At 41.8% G+C, this 17,308-nt stretch overlaps 1 protein-coding gene across 1 annotated transcript; it reads left to right on the forward strand.

The window, feature by feature from the left end:
* Window positions 1–12,439: 12,439 nt before the first annotated feature.
* Window positions 12,440–13,866, forward strand: gsx1 (GS homeobox 1). Its single transcript, XM_049741868.2, has 2 exons — window positions 12,440–13,047; window positions 13,143–13,866. The coding sequence occupies exons 1-2, from the start codon at window positions 12,453–12,455 to the stop codon at window positions 13,496–13,498; spliced, it is 951 nt and encodes a 316-aa protein (XP_049597825.1). The 5' UTR covers window positions 12,440–12,452; the 3' UTR covers window positions 13,499–13,866.
* The last annotated feature ends 3,442 nt before the right edge of the window (window positions 13,867–17,308 follow it).

Raw genomic sequence — 17,308 nt, forward strand, 5'->3', positions numbered from 1 at the left:
TCACATCATTAGACAGTGCTCTTGCTTCCGTGATAGAGTTTTTCCTCTATGAGCATTTTTTTGACACCTTTAGTTTTATATATGTATTTATATTTGAAGCATTAGTAAAGGCGCAAGCTAGAACAATTCAACATTGTGGCCGAAAGACAATACTGAGCATGAGATTGCCGCACCCCTTGTGTGGAGATTTGGTGGCTTTCCAATCCTGATATCTTTGCCAGCACCATGTAATGGAAGGTGACACTTATTGTATTAGCAAGAGCTAATGAGTGTCTAAAAGCTGTGTGACTGTGTGTGCCCAGAAATCTCATCGTGTGCGTTGGTTGCTTAGAAAAAAAAAAGGACAATGTCTTTTTGCAAAAGAGGTGCACCCCCCCCAAAAAACAAACAGCCGTACCGCCATCAATGTGACTCTCATGAGGCACGCGAGTGCAATTATTCCACTTCGAATAGAGATATGAAGGAGCAAAAATTTGTTTGCAACTTCAGTTGACCTTTGGTCAGCTAACTTGAATCTATTACTGAGACCATTCAAACTTGCGCATTTTACCATAAAAAAAAGTTTCGATTTTCTATTGGACTTCATATTCATTAAATTAATGATATGATGTTAAAATGCATATTGGTCAAACTTCATATACTGTATGTGACTGAACACATAAACAAATATGTTTATCTTGGTTGAACAATTAAAGTGTCATACTGTTTTCTTAACATTGCAGGCAACTAAAATAATTGATTCCTACATTAACACTTTCCTAAATTTAACTTTGCTTAATTCAGTTTTGAAGCAATTCCCCATGAACGTCAGTAAATTGGATCAGCAGTAGTACACAACTTTCTCCACAAGGGGGATATCATGCTATTAAAATGTTTCTATGCAACCGCTTGAGCTCGAGGCGCAGCTATTCAATTAATAAATCATTAGATTTATTTGCTAGTGTGTTGAAAGGACAAGCATGCAATGTATTTGGGACAAACTACATTGTAAAATGCACATTGGGACTTTTACTTTGCCCTTAGAATAAATTGTTGCTTTTGGGTTTGGGGAAAAAAAAAAAAAAAAAATCACCTTAAGCTCACTCACCAGCGTGACACAAACTGCAGAAATTCTTGTCATTGTTCCAAATTTATGAATAGCCTAATTTGTCACCGGATCGCACATGTGCCCTTTCACAGACGTGGACATTTTATGGACGCTTTCACTGATAGGCAGCTTTGAGGAAAAATAATGTCGTCAAAGCAGGAGGCTGTCAACTATCGGCACATGGCCCACTGGAGATAGAATGACATCAAGGAACTCGAATGCCATCGGGCTTTTTCAAAACGCCCGCGTGGACCTACACTCGCTCCACAGGTCAAGCACAGTGCAGTCATCTGCACGTAACTCAGGCTGACACAATTTGACCTCACGCCATCGCCTTCTCCGCTTGCCCTTTTGTTTTCCTGCGCTCTCCTGGGAACGGCACTTAATACTATCCGTACACAGTCTATCAAATGTGTTAGTCTTCTAAGCTCTCATTTCTCAACATTTGCTTTTCTATTATTTGCCACAACTGCAGATCTTTTCACCAATGGCCCTTTGTCGGCCTTCACCGAGGAGAACGGGGGTCTGATGGAATTGTTTGGCTCAGGCTGCCATCAAAGGCAAAGCTCCTTTAGAGGCTTGGAGGATGAGGCTATTGTTACCTCATTTTAGATGTTTTAAAATGATGTTTTTTTTTTTTTTCCAAGTGTTCTTTGTTTTGTGTGCTTTTTTAAAACCGATATTATAAGCTATAAAAAGCCTTTTTCTTAAGGCAGTTTAAAAACAAATGCCAACGGAAAAGGTCTACTCAGTGGTCTTTAGAATAAGCGTTTCCAAAGATTTCACAGTCAGATGATCAGCAAAAGATAAATATGGTTAATGCCATGCAACACTGAGAAGGTCTAATCTTTACTTTCTTCTTTAACTTAAGTGTGACATTTTTAAGCAGACCTGAGCAGAGGTCACTCATTCTCAAATCAATCGTTTGCGTTGCCTGCCTTTTAATCAATTAAAGTCAAATGTTAAAATTTTTCGTTTTCAATTATTTCCAATTTCCCAGGTTGTTAGATTTTGGATAGTATTTTTTTTCCCCCTATTATAGGATGAGGAACTCATAATGTTGGAACGCAAATAGTCCAGAAGTCCAAAATGCTGTCGGTGCTTTTCACCATGCTGCATGTTTGAAAACCTATTTAAACTTTTTAGGAGAAAAAAAAAGAAGAATTTAATTCAGTAGTAGCAGGTGGATGACTGCACGCTTGACTGATTATCTCCAAATGGGCATTCAATAGAGGCGATGTTTCTCATCTACTAATTGGACGTTGCTTCCTTGTCACAACAAACCCCCCCAAAAAGTTGTGTCAAACCACACAAACTTGTGTCTTTTCACAGCAAACAGTTCTTTGTTTGGTAGGGCCGGCTTGATTTAGTAACATTGAATAAATTGAGGTTTGAGGTGTGAAGGTCAGCTCCTCTGTGATGCTGTAAATACCAACTCAGCTTGTCTGGAATAAGAGAGGCCACAGTCCAGCTTGCTATTCAGCCTTTTGAACCAAACAAACGAAACTATGTTGTCGCCTCACAATTATATTCCTAAAGAAGAAACTGTACATTCATCGCCTATTTGTTTTCATTTAATCTTTTTTCCAAAGGGATTTAGAATAATTAAAAGGCTTTGAGAAATTAAGTTAAAATCTTGATAGTCTTCTCTTATATTAGATGTTTATTGTACCATTAGTAGCACATAAAAAGTAGTTAAATTTGGGAAGGGAATGGCCACACTTGAATCAGCTCATGTTGATCAATTAGTGACATTAGCAATAATTTCCTATTCAATCTCTGTTCCTCTGTGACATTGCAAGGAGGAAAATACTGATGATTAAAAGATTGTGCCATTAAGTCAATGCTGTTCTGGGCTTGCAGGATCTTGTGTGATGGAGTGATGAGTTTCAAATGAACTGATAAATGACAGGGCCCCTGCGGTGCACGGCAGGACGGATGTTAAATGAACCATGAGTATCATTCTTTATGTATAATTACCTTCATATGTCAATGACACAGCTTGACATGTATATGGATTACTAAACAAAGTTGTAGATATTCAATATTGGAAAATAATTTGGGAAAACTATTGATATAAGTGACTGCATAGTTCAGGTGAAGGTCTCAGAAAACATAGTTGGTCATGCAAGCAAGCTTGTAAGTCTTGTTTAAAAAAAAAAGCTAAATAAATGCTAAATAATTTTAGACTGCACACCTCACTACTACTTCGTGTTTTACTCCCTTTTGTAGTCCAAAACAGACTAATTTGACTTCGCAGTGGTGCTGCAGTTGCATTTTTGGCCAGGGGGTGTCAGTAGAAAGACAAATTCGTACCTCATCTACTACTTTGATGACAAAGATTGTTGAAAGCAAAGTTGCAACAACATTAAATTCAATGGTGTCTTTAGCTATCTGTGACCAATGAATGGCGTTCAACAACATGTATCATTTATCATGAAGGTAAGTAATGAAAAAAAGGTTTTTCTTTACTATTTCATTTCCTACTAGTGGGCTGATTTTATTTTTGCAAGCACAAAAAAACTCAAACAACACAATGATGAATTATTACCATTTCTTTCACTGGCCTCCCACTGTCTAATACTAAGTGACCTTTGAGGAGTGTCAATAAAACTAACAAAAAAATATATATATATCTTTGTTGAGTGTATTTATTTATTTATTTTAACAAACTCTTATGTTACGTTTTCACTGAGCTACAATAAACAATCTCACGTTGGAACCTTAAATACCTGTAGCTAGCTGTTTTTAATCTGCATAGAATCAGGGCTAATGCTTCATTACAGGGTATTTTTACATAATGACCGTCATGTTGCTGCTGTTAATTTTTTTTATTAGCGCAATTACCTGGCTCTTATTGGACTGGGTCAGAGGTCTAATTACCCTGCGTGGTGCCGGTAAATAGTTGGTGCCGCCGAGCAGGTGGCCCTGGAGGTAAGAGGGAGACATGGGGCATGCCGAGGCGGGCAATTACTGGATGAATTTCACTTTAATAAATGTTGAGCTACATTTGGAAATTCAGATAACAGAGCTTTCTGCCTAATGGGTGCTGCACTGAGGCCACTTGTGCAAGGAAATGATCCCAAAGAGGGTTTAATTAACAGCCGCTACATGATCCAGGGAGCGCGTGACAGAATGTTAAAGTGAGGGGGAGAGCATACGGCACAGGGATAATATGAAAATTGCTGAGGGGGAGGGGTGTGGTTGAAAAGTGGGTGCCAACTTTTATATGCATATGCTGCTTCTGTTTTTGAAAACAGTGGTGAACAAAACAATTGTAAATATGAAAATGTTTTATATGGCCCAGCAAAATACAATTGTCTTGCTATTTAGTGCACTGGATGTAATTGCATTGAAATAAAAAAAAAAGAATGTTTAATTTTTGACTCATCAGGTGATGGGGCAGTGATTAAAAAGAACATGGGAATAGTCTTTCACTTTGTGTTACACTTTACTGCCACCTACAGAACTGGAGTGGAAAGGTTGTGACTTGGCCCATGCTATTCTAAGAGCCATTGTTGTTTTTACATTTTGTTTCCCTCTATTCTTGGCTGCTCTTCTCTCAGTCTGTTTGGTTGTTGGCTGCTTTAAAAAAATGAACGTTGAATCATGCAGGTTTCTACTAAAACTTGAAACCACTTAAACGTGTAAAAGTGAACTATGATTATCAGCAGTGGCCATTTATAGGTGCCACTAGCACTTGTTGTTTCAAGCCGGTGGAATGCACAGTGATATGAATAGGCAGTGGTGTAATGGCATGTTTGCATCAACACACCTAATTCATTGTCGCGCATTTAATGCAGCGAGTTTGTTTTGTCCCGTGGCTGCTGCCACGTTTTTAGTGCCTCGTACACGCTGCTCCCAAGCGCCACCATCTCGGGCGGCGGTGGTTTTGTTTTTTGTGGTTTTGTGCATGCAAGGTCCTCATGGTTTTACGCACCGCGGTCTCCCTCCACTCTCCAGCGGTGCTAAAAGCCCAGAAACAGAACGGTAATTGGCCAATTAGGGCCCTCGCTTCGTGGGCCGCAGAGCACTATGCGCCTCCACATGCTCACAGAGTCCGATAATTGAGATGAAAGCAAATGAACGGATTGCAGACAAACAAGCTACTAGAAAATAATTACTTGGAGTGTTTCTTTTCAGTACCTCTACAGCGAATTTCATTATTGTCAATAGCCTCTAAAGCTGCTCGAAACGCCGGTATTTGTCATATTCATAGAGACTTGATAATGACATTAATTTGTCTTAATGGCTTGGTTCTATTGTTAAAAATAGTGAAATGAGCAGAAATGGTCTTTCCTCAGCAGGTAGAGAGGACTTCAGCACACTCCTGGTCAGCACCAGGAGATAATTTGGCGTGCTTGTCAAAGTTCCAATAATTTGTTACATGGAACATGAGTAATCTTAATACCATTAATGACCATTTTCCTTGAAATTCATTACTGCCCTTTTTCTCGTCCGCTGTAATGCCTTTGACATTTTCCTGGGCTTCAGGATGTTTCAGCAAGAGTGGTTAAAACATGTACACGTTTATCTTGTACAGTTTTGTGTTTGGAGAGGTTTGGGTTATTGTTGCTTAACACAGAAACTGGTGATTCATTTGACTCCTGTTTGGCGCTTCTTATATAACATTATGAATAATACATTTTAAATCGTTTCCCTACTTTACACCTTGATCCGGTTGTTTTCCTTGAAAATCACGGGGGAGAGTCGTGACATATTTTGCAAACATTCATGATGCTATGTAATAAATGACTTAATGTTGTGGAAGTCAAGTTTTTTCTTTGGGAGGGCTCTTTTACTTTTATATTACCTTTAAATAATTAAAAAACAGTTATCCACCGTCATCATGCAAAAATCACCATAAACGTCTCTGACGCTTATCAAGCCAATATTTAAATGAAATTTAAAGCACTACATAGAAGAGTGTCTCATTTGAATAATTCATTGATGGTGTATCTCCACCTGCTTCAGCCTCTTTGCCAGTGTTTGAATTTGTGTGACTGAGGTCCTGAATGGTGATGTGTGACACACTCCCGATGAAAAATAACAGCCGCCCTCAGATCTGCACAACGGCCGATGAAGAATCGCTGACTTTTATTGGCGCCGAATAAAAGGATGCGATGAAAGAGTCAAAGGCTGGGGGAGAGTGAGGGATTCGGAGGGAGGGGCGGAGGAGTGCAAAACAAGGCCCCATCCATCACATGAGTTGAGGAGACACATTCCAGTGCCCTTAGCAAGAGGATACATTCACTCAAAATCACAATAGAGGAGGAATCTGGGAGAAGCTGGGAGGGGCGCCCATCAATACACAACCTCACCCTTGGGCTTTCTGTGCGCACAAACTCAATGCGCCTTCCAGCCCAATTCACTTTCCTCTATGGCCATGACAAATGTACATTTTGCCGCCCGTGAATGTGTTGATACTCAAAACAACAAAACAGACAAAACAAAATCACGGCGTGGATGCGAATAGTTAACCAACATTTCAACTGGCCTTCCCTCGCTCCTTCCCTTGCCCTCCCTCTTCCTGTCCGTCTCTTTTTCTCCACTTGGTCCAACTCTGAAATTTGGAACTGGGGTGCTAGCATATCTGTGTCTGGCCGAGTCGGTGGGGATTTGAGGGTGGAGGGAGCAGGTGATGGCTTTCTGGAGTGCACTCATTTACACTCCTCCCTTTCTCTCGCTGAGCAGCGTGAAGAGGTGGGAGAGACGAGGGGGCCGCTTCCCCTCACTCCTGTGAGCTGCACCTGCCAGGGGTGAGAGGATCAATGGTGAACTCTGACCTTTCACAATGCTCAGTTATTACTTATAACATGTACATAATGTTTACATAAGTTGTTGAGGATGCACCACAACTGTACCATTCTGGGCCATCTGCATCACAGCGGGATTTACATGTTTTGTATTTAACATTACGTCATCACTTTGAATATCCGCTAGCTTAATGCCGACACATACGTAATTCAAATTTCCACTGAGTAATAGCCTTAATAATCAATGGCTATTTGGACACAAATAGTGAAGCAACATATGTAGACAGACAATTTCAAAAATACTCACAGGCATATATTTTTTACCCTATGTAACTACAGCATACTGTGTGAGTTAGTTGTAAAACTCTTCTGTATTTTACACACAGTCAAGGGATGACAATGAAGGGAAGGAAAAGTCTCTATCCTGAATTTTTGATAGCCAAATCGAGTGTGAATCAACTGTGCTGGTTGCAGCTTATTTGCATCCACTTTGCCCCATTTGCGTTAAGATATGATTAATCATCCTCTAAATTTTTAATGGTCAATTAATTATGCCCATTCTTAATGTAAACAACACATTGTGTGGCCCGCATCACATGACTGAATTGTCTGTTTTTCATCATAAATAGGAGTCCTCTGTTTTTTTTTTTTTTTTTTTGTCTGGCAGCTCATTTTGCCCTTGAACCAAGCATAAATGCTGATTATTCAGAGTGCTGAGATCCATTTTGGATTTTGCCGTAGCGTTAGAGTAGTGTGAAAGTCGGCGGACCCCTGGCCTTGACCAGCTGAGAGCCAGTGTGTCGGTTTCTATGGTAATGATGAAAAAGTAACTACCTCCCAGCAGCGCCCTGCCGCGTGTCGCCTCCCCAATAGAGCGCATCTGCAGAAAACAAGGGGGACCCGGCAAGATGGGCAGTGACCCGTCATCACACCGACTCTCACGCATGTGCTCGGTTATAGACGCTGAATTAGCCTAAATCTCTTTTTCACACCGCTTGTGTCATAACTCTTGAGAGAGAGAGAGTGGGAGCCATATATTCCCAGTTCTGTCAAAAGCGGAGAGTTAAAAGAAAAAAAAAACTGTCACGGGGGTCATAAGGGGGGAATACAACAACACAGTGGGGGAGAGAAAAAAATCTTACAAAAGCAGATTCCAAATCACAATGGATTATCTGAAAAATCATACTAAGACTGTCTGAAAGACTATTGTCTGAATGTATTATTCATTGCAGTCAGTTCAAAATAAAAATAGTAGCCCATGAAAGTCGTTTTTTTTATTGTTATTATTTTATTATGTTTGGTTGAAGCGACACATCACAAACAATCAATGCATTTAGTAGCGGCCTCGGAATGCCTTTTAAACTTTCTGACGGAATGTTTTGAAAACCTTTTGTCCGCATTTCAGAAGTCAAAGTTTGGCTTGGCAGTCAAGCAGCTTCACCCTGACAAAAATTGAAGACCGCTCCAAAACAAAGGCGACCCCTGAAAAGAAACTAATGTGAGATGAATGGGGAGGAAATAGTGCAAACCGCAGGAGGTCATTAATGAGAAAACCATAAACTTTCTTCAAGGCAGACAGTTTGTTTGTTTCCCTGAAGGCTCACGGCTTTTAAACTTGAATCGCTTATGTGTGTTTTGTTGTTTTAAACTCCGCCAAAGTAAATCTCAATCATAGACAGAGCTGGAAATGTCTAAATTGTGTTTTCATGCGTTCTTCCTTGTACTTTTCCCGCATTGCTCTTCCTGCTCTCTGACCTCTCTCCTCCCGGACTCTTACCCCCCTCTGTGGTTTCCCATGAGCCTCCAATTGACTCAATTAAGTGAACACACAACTACCATATGCTTAAAGATGTTTGTTCTCACAAAACGGCCTCGCAGCTGCATCCAGCGAGCTCACGGTAGTGGGAATTTGGGCCCTAGATGAAATGTCCTCCCATCCTGTGTTCCTGTGATCTTTTGTCATTTGAAAGAGTGTTCCGTGGAAGCGTCAGAGAGTCCAAATTGGAAAGAGCGAGAAACGCGACAATGAAGGAAAGTAGGAAAGTGAATGAGGGGAGGGATGGAGGGGAGGATCAGGAAAGTCAAGTGAAAAGGAGGGAGGAGCGGCGAGTCGCCATCAAAAGTTGTTCGGCGCCATCATCCCTCTTTGTTTTGCCCACAATAACGTCTCCGGCGTGTCGGCCGGCCGCATGACATTCGGCGGAGAGAAATAAGGCAAACAGAACATCGCAAAAGGCGCTTTGCCGCCTCGGGCTTTTGTACTCGGGGGACGGTTGATGGTGCAGCAAAGGACACAAAACGTGGGACAAAAGGGGGCAGTGTGGATGAAGGCGCTATCAGTGACAACGCCAGGACTTTGAACAACTTGTCAACGTGGACACTCAAGCGCCTCACATTTGTGTACAGAGTCTTTGAAAGGCCTTGCTGAACTGCCCATATCCCTTTGCCGGGGTTCAAATGGCAAGAAACCTTCATTGTGTCTGGGAGAGTTCATTAAATTCATTGGTTTGACCTGTTATTTTGAGGCCAAAAGTCTGCTGATTTGGAAAAATGTGAGGCAGCCATACGTAATCGCCTCGTGACCTTCGCGGGGTAACAAACCCCTTTGAAGACTTTTTCAAGGCTTTTATATGAATGGGGTCAAAGGGAACGTTTGAGACATATCTATGGCAGAACAAATGGATTGACATCAAAAGGGAATTTGAAATAATCCAAAGATATTTACACCTCTCATGGCTCTGCAGACGACCCCCCCCCCCCTCACACTAGACTGAAATTAATTTATCAGTTTCTTATTTTTCCATTGATTGCTTACAACTCGAAGTCTTGGAAAATCGAATGAATCACAAACGTTACGAAAAAATAGTCGTATTAGTTGGCGAGCTGTCTAAACATGTCACGGAAAACTTGAGCCTCTTAGTTCCCATAACGTCGTCACATTTAGATGTAAATTGGCTCATTAGGATGGCGAGACGTTCAGGTTTGCATTTATCTCCCATTTATTCTTGTCATACAGGCTCCACGACAACTCGGTGCTGAGGAATTTATTTCAAAGAATTTCAAACAAGCAAACTTTATTGAAATAGGCACTGTGGTAAAATAAATTATCTGTGCTGCCAATTTTCAATCAACTCTCCCCGAAACATTGAGCAGTATTTAAAGAAAAAACTTCCTATTTTATTTATTTTATTTTCAAATCCAAAAAAATCCACAATTCCATCGTCACAATTCCTGAATTTGCTCATTTCGAGTGCAGCAGCCTCACCTGATATTACTTGATCGAATTCTCATTTCAAATCAGATTGAAATAATGTGATCGTTTCGATTCCTCCTATTTATCGAACCTTTTTGGGGTTCCAACCACCAAGTTCCCAGCATAGCACATTCACCTGTAGAGCCCCCGCCCCATCCCCACCCCCCGCCCCGCCTCGCAACACAAGCCCTCTCGTTTAAAGATTCATTGGTCCCTATAGACTCGGGCAACCCAAACATATTGCGCCATTCAGCCGGTACTTATGTGTCATCTGTTATCTATTGGACTGGTGTTTCTGTTGAGCGTATGAATGATAATCAGGGCCTTTGTGCGTCCAGAGAGGTGCAGCCGGATCCGCACTCTGCGATGTTGCCTCAGGGGGAGATTAGGAGGGGCAGCCGGCCCTCTGTGTCACGTCGACAGTCACAGCGCCCATCGTCAGCCGGGCCCAAACCCCACTGGGACCTTAAATCCTGTTACACTGTCAGCTAAAACCATCATTTGTATTAGAGATGTGTGGGTGTTTAAGTGCGCGTACATATTAAGTGAGGGGGAACAGTGTCTTAAACTATGAATTATTCATACCAAAAGAAAAGGAGATATTGACTACATCTCCATAAACAGACTGCACTCTTTATGTCAGCGGGCACGAGATCTTTGGGTATAATTGCATAAAAGCCCTTGAAAATGATCTCCTCCTGCAGCACAGCAGGCACTGGTCAGCCTTAGCATCAGTGAGGAATTTGAGTGATGGCAATTGTTCCAACTTAATATCTTATAAATAATTTACTCGATTGAGTGTTTATTTCTCACTCTTTTCACTAACGTGAAGATTCTCTAAACGGCTGATTTAAGCTTTGTGGGATTCTTGAAGTGGACTTGCATGCCTCATGACAGTTATTATTTGATTGGTTTATATTTTTAAACATATTACTGCGAGTAGGCTTTTTGCACGATTATTTCCGTCAGTAACAAGTGATTATTGAGACTGTTAGAATGAGAGTCTTTGCACTTCTGGCCTGCCGCCTCCAGAGGGAGGTCAGAACTATTTGTCAGTCTCCAGTTGGGATTGCAAATTGGGATGAGTCTCCCTGCGTGACGACCCGCAGAACCTCTTTTCTTATATCCACGGGGCCACTGCTGTACATCATTTGGGAATTAGTGCGTCTAATAACAATGCATCAATGACACATTTTATCTTTCCATCGTAATCTCAAAATATAATTGACCACAATATTGCGCACCGTTTTATTTTAAATATCAAAGCTAAAACGAGATCGGCAGTCTCATCAATGAGCAAAATCCCCAAAAGACGTTTTTTTGTATTCTGTGATATCAGATTTTATCTCCGGGTTTAACTGCTCCTAATTCACTGTAATAGTGATCCCTAATTACGGGTCTAAGGTTTATTGCACATTATGTGATACTGAACACATATATAGCTTCTTTTTTAATGGTCATACAGACACCAATTTTCCCGATGTGTTTCAAAGTGGATGGCCCAAAAGTAACCCTATAAAACCAAACAATTATTTGAAACCACGTGTAGGGGGGGCTCTTCCTGCATGCTCCGTGTTTGTGACGTTAATGATTTTAAAACTGTCCAACTTTTTTAGTGCCGGGGGAACTTGCACGTCTTTGAAAGTCGTGTTCGGAGCGCCTTAAAGTGAAAGAAAATGTTTTCCTATTAGCTAATTGAATGAGAGCGCAAGGCGAGGCCGCGCTGCTCCATGACAGAGTCGCCTTTGTTGCGTCTATCCGCCGCTGTCACACACTTTAATTCGACTCTCTTTCTCCCTCATTGAAACCCTCCACAATGACATTCAATAAGGGCCGCCGAGTGAAAACCTGGTTATTTTTACATATTCTTCCAAACCACCACCCCTCCCGCCCCTGACTCGGCAGGGGCCCGAGCAAAGGAATTAATCACTGCTCTTTAACAGCACTGCCTTCAGGCAATGACTTGTCCCTTTTTGTGCCTAGAAATGACACATTAACCCTAGATTGGTTTGCATAAACTTAATATGCAGCTGTTAGGTGTGTATACAAAGTAAAAGTGAAAGTAAGGCAAATGCGTGCGTGATTGTTTTTGGCAGAGGAGCGTGCGTAATTTTTGCACTCTAGTTTTTTTTGGGGGGTTTGCTTTCTATTCCTACAAGACTTACAAATTGAATCCAACTGCTGCTTTTCTAAATGTGACAATTCAAGCTGTGTTTTATGATAAAATAAGCGCGATGATAAAAGGCGGAATGGGGCAGTGCCGCCTCTCGCGGCGTGGGTGGGGCTGACAAGAATAGACTACATTATGCAGTTCATTTAGTTAACAAGTGAAATAATGGGGAAGCGTGCAGTGGGAATGCCGAGAGAAAAGCACAAAACCCTATTGAGAGCTCTCGGCCGCTTGCAGCGTAACCGTCACATGGCCGAAGCGGCTTCGCAGCGCCTATTTAAGGAGCTCCCGGCGCGCCTTCAGCACCACTTCGCTGTCCACCCTTCCGCGCGAGAGCACGCTCCCACGTCCTTCGCCGCTGGCTACAAAACTCACCCACGACTCATCTGCACGGCCGCAACCATGCCGAGGTCTTTTTTGGTGGATTCGTTGATTTTAAGAGAGGCCAACGACAAGGGGAGCGAGAACAGCTCGCCTCTTTTCCCTTACGCGGTGCACTCGCCCGGCCACCACCCGCACGGACTGCCGGGCTCCTGCCACTCCAGGAAGGCCGGGCTGCTGTGCTTCTGCCCGTTGTGCATGGCCGCCTCGCAGCTACACCCTTCTCCGCCCGCGCTGCCGCTCCTCAAAGCCTCCTTCCCGGCTTTCGGTTCGCAGTACTGCCACACGGCCCTGTCCAGGCAGCACACCTCATCCAACATCAACCTCGGCCACGGAGCCGCCATGTACCAGGCCGCCTACACGGTCCCTGATCCGCGACAGTACCACTGCATTTCCATCGGTGAGTCCACACTTATTTAACATGTATTTATTTATTAAAGTTTTTGTCTCCTTTATTATCATTATGTACTGACGATCTCGTTTGACATTTGACAGAAAACAGCAACAGCAAACTTCAGAGCAGCAAACGCATGCGCACGGCCTTCACCAGCACGCAACTTTTGGAGCTGGAGCGGGAGTTCACCTCCAATATGTACCTGTCCAGGTTGAGGCGCATTGAGATCGCCACCTACCTCAACCTGTCCGAGAAGCAGGTCAAGATCTGGTTCCAGAACCGCAGGGTGAAGCACAAAAAAGAGGGCAAGAGCGGATCTGGAGGACCGCGGACTGCCACCAACGGCTGCAAATGCTCGTCGGCAGCCAGGTGCTCGGAGGAAGAAGAGGAAGACATGCCGGTGTCGCCTTCATCATTCTCCGAAAAGGATGATGTGGACTTGTCCGTCTCCCCCTGAGCTCCTATTTGGACGATAAAAAAAAAAAACACATGAGCCAAAAAAACTGTATACTTATGTACATAAGAGAATATTTAACCAGGGAATTGTCCTGAATAATTGTATAATTCATGTTGTACGTTTTGTATGTAGTTTTTTTTTCTGAAAGCGGTCAATTTGTTGTTGCTAAATATAGGCGTATTTGTAAACGGGGAATGAGGGGAAAATAACATAACATTAATAGCCCATAGCATTTTCCCTTCAGTATTTGAATACTGGTTTGGGATGTATTGCAGGATGCAAGATGAGCTCGGTCTCAAATGTATTATTCAATGTCATTTGAAATTTATTTATTTATTTAAAAAATAAAATCATATTTCTGAGCCGTACGCGTTGCGTTGTCTTGGTCTTTTTGCGCGCCTGTGCGTGCGCGCGTAAATCTGTGCCGAGTGAGTCAACTGGATTTGCACTGCACTAATAGTACTAGTCTCATAAAACTTGTATCACATATTAAGAAATTAGTACTATATTACAACAAAGCGTGGTGTGCAAAGACGTATTCCATCTCGCATTGTGCGTAAATCGTACAGCATACAACGTGAATGGCATTGACATGTTTATGCATAACTACAAATTAAATATTGTGTCGTCTTTATTGCTGAGGTAATAAATGTATCTCTTTGGCGTTTTTTCCCGTGAGAGGGGACCTTTAAAGCAGATTTCACTGCCTCTCATTCATTCATTTGTGGTCTTCGGATGAAACGATAAGTCTCGTGTGACTGCTTGAGTTAATAGTCACTGTGAGTGAATCAACCCGCATCATTTAGTGTGCATATGTTTAAGATATCGATCTAGCATGAAATGAGATGAGGAGACACGGCTTGGTGTCCATGATCCGCATTGTTGTGTTGTTAACGCACTCCAACCATAGTGTGGTCAAGTTTAGTGCGCTTTTGTGAACATGCAGGTGGCTTTAAGTCTCAAGAGAATAAACACAGCAAAGCATCAACTTAGTGTTATCTTGAATAAAACATCGCTATTTATTGACGTCATCTGTTTTTATGTACGTAAAATAAAAACCGTAAAATAATATGTGGATAAAATGTCCTGTTTATAGTAAAATTGTGCATTCTCAAACGTCAATATCAGGTTTCAAATAAAGTTGTTTAAAAATATTTTATAAATATGTATTTTAATAATAATAAAAAAACCATCCCTTCTCGCAGTCTGTGCGCGTGGTGTCAATAGCGTCTTTTACGCACCGTTCCAACCGCTTTGTGCTTTACTGTTTGGACCTTAAACTGATCTTATTACACTGAATACACTTTAAATTATATCTGCCTCATTGTAAACATATAGTATACATTTCTAAAGAGCACAAAATAAAAGTCTCCAAAGTGCACATGCACACAGCCTGCTATTTTGCATCAATGTCCCCTTTTGGGTGTTACGTTTCGCTTTTAAACTTCCCTTTAATGGTTCACTTAAGCATTTTAACAAAACAGCAATATTTGCATTTGTTAAGATATGGGATTAGACTATTTTGTTAATTGCACTATATAGCCCCCATTTTGCTCCAAAAGTGCTCTGTAAAGCTGCCTTTCTGCATTCAATAGCCCGGGGGTATGCGCCCTGGGGGAGCTTATACGCCCGGTGCTCCAAATGCTTAATTTATTTATTCTTAATTTTGTGCCGATCAATTCATTGAAGCAAAAAGGACCACGGTGTCTTTTAAAAGGGAATAAAAGGGGATTGTGGACGTAACCTCGACGGGGCTGACGAGAGGGCTCCCCTGACGCTGGAGAGCCGCTTGAGTCAACAGGCGCCCATCTAGCAGACTCGCCCCAGTCTTTATCCCGGCTAATTTTTTATTTACGGCTTTTCTTTGACATGTCTCTTATCTATCAGATTAAAAGAACGGCTTGTAACAAATCAGTCTGCCCGGTTTACAACAGCATTAAAAGGGGACAAAAGGAGCAGGCAGTCAGTACCTGAGAGTCTGGTAGACGGGCGCAGCGCTGCAGCTGATTCGATGGTTTGAAAATACGCACGAAACAAAATACTTGAATCCTGAAAAAGAGCCTTTGTACGTTTCTTTAGAAATCAAGCAATTCTGCATGACAAAGGACAATTAATAAGCCGTCTTTTCACGACCAGCAGCTGGTTTCCCCGTCAAGGAAAGTTGGAAAAAATTCAGGCTGAATGCGCGCAAAAGCCCTTTGCGCGCAGACAGCAACCCAAGGTGACCCATTTGGCACAGTTAAAATAACCAAGCCGAGGTAAAAGCGAGGGAACTGTCAAAAACATTTAAGCTGAAATATCTTGAAATTGCAAATCCCTTTATGTGGAGGGACGCTGCCGATGTGGGTTAGTGGTACAAAGGAGGTGGTTAAGTTGGAGAGGCTTTGCAAACGGACACGTGGCTTCTCAATGAGAGCGTGGCTTGCTTGTGCAGGCGCTGCACACTCGACTACTTTAAAACTTCTGTAGCCAAGTAAATAGTCTATAGAGCACCCAGTGTGCCAACTAAACAACGTTAGCGTCCCCTTTAAAAAAAAAATGTTTTAACTTGTTTGTTGGCCTCATTTTAAAGATAAATAGTAGTAGCTGCTCCGGGCTCTCAACCCATTTTTTTTTTTATTTCACAGCAAGAGTAATTGTTATAATCGTTGTATAGTATGATACAGTTTTTGTTTAAGATTTAAAGAATACTTTTTCACATATGCCTTCTATTATTGTTATTGTTGTTATTATTATTAACAACAATACAGCAGGGATAAACAAATACAGTCACTATATTGTGTGTAAAATGTTTATTTAAGAAAATTACACTTATAAAGATTTGTCTATTTTAACACTGGACTACTTGCTGCTCTTGTTGCCGTTTTGCATGTTTTTCACGAAGCGTGCATCTTTCCCCGCCGGTTGTCTTTTTTTTTTTTTTTTTCACGGTGCAGCTCCTGCCAACATGTCAAAAAAGGAAACTGTCGCCTTGAACTTCTCATTGCATTCTTGCTGCAACATTTGAACCCATTCAGCTGCATATAATCTGTTTAACAGCTAATCAGTAATGTAAGATGAAGGACTGGCCTGGCACACCGCTTCACGCCCCCCCCCCCCCTTCTTAATTGAATATTCAACGCGCGCAACCATGCTTTGCTTTGCCTTTTTCAGGGTTCTCAGAATGCGCCTTTTTAATTCGGCCTCCGCTTATAGAAGCGGTGTCAGAGGTCGACTAATAATGAACTGACGTGGACATGGAAGTGACCTCTGCAAGCGCCATATTATAGACTTGCCTGATGCCTGTCCTTTGTAAACACATTTTTTTTTTGCTGCAGTAAATCATTTAGCGCAAATACTGGAACCATATGGTGCTGATTGACTTTATTTATTTATTTGACTCTATCCTGATAGTTCAATAAATAATTTGGATTTATCTCTCTTAAAGATGAAAAATATATCGCAGGTGCAAATCTACACGCAAGGCTGTGATGTTGGAGACAACCCGTATTGGAAATCAATTTCAAAAGATTTTACGCACGAAAACGCTGTTGTTTAATTGTGTGTGTGCGTGTATTTTTTAAAGATAATCAGTGAATGCATTCGACTTGCCGCCTATTTTACGAGTTATCCTTATATGTCGAACTACACTTTGTGCACCTGCAGCTCACACACAGACTCAGCGTCGATGCGCGTCCAGCTGGACTGCTTTTTGCAGTGGGTTGCTTTGGTCGCCTGCATTTGGCGCGTGAGCGTCACCTGCTGGTAAAGAAAAAAACAAATTTGGTTCATTTCCACAATGAAGCTTGCAGGTCTGGCATTTAAAAAAAA

The sequence above is a fragment of the Syngnathus scovelli genome, chromosome 15 (assembly GCF_024217435.2).
Source record: "Syngnathus scovelli strain Florida chromosome 15, RoL_Ssco_1.2, whole genome shotgun sequence".
Classification (NCBI taxonomy): Eukaryota; Metazoa; Chordata; class Actinopteri; order Syngnathiformes; family Syngnathidae; genus Syngnathus; species Syngnathus scovelli.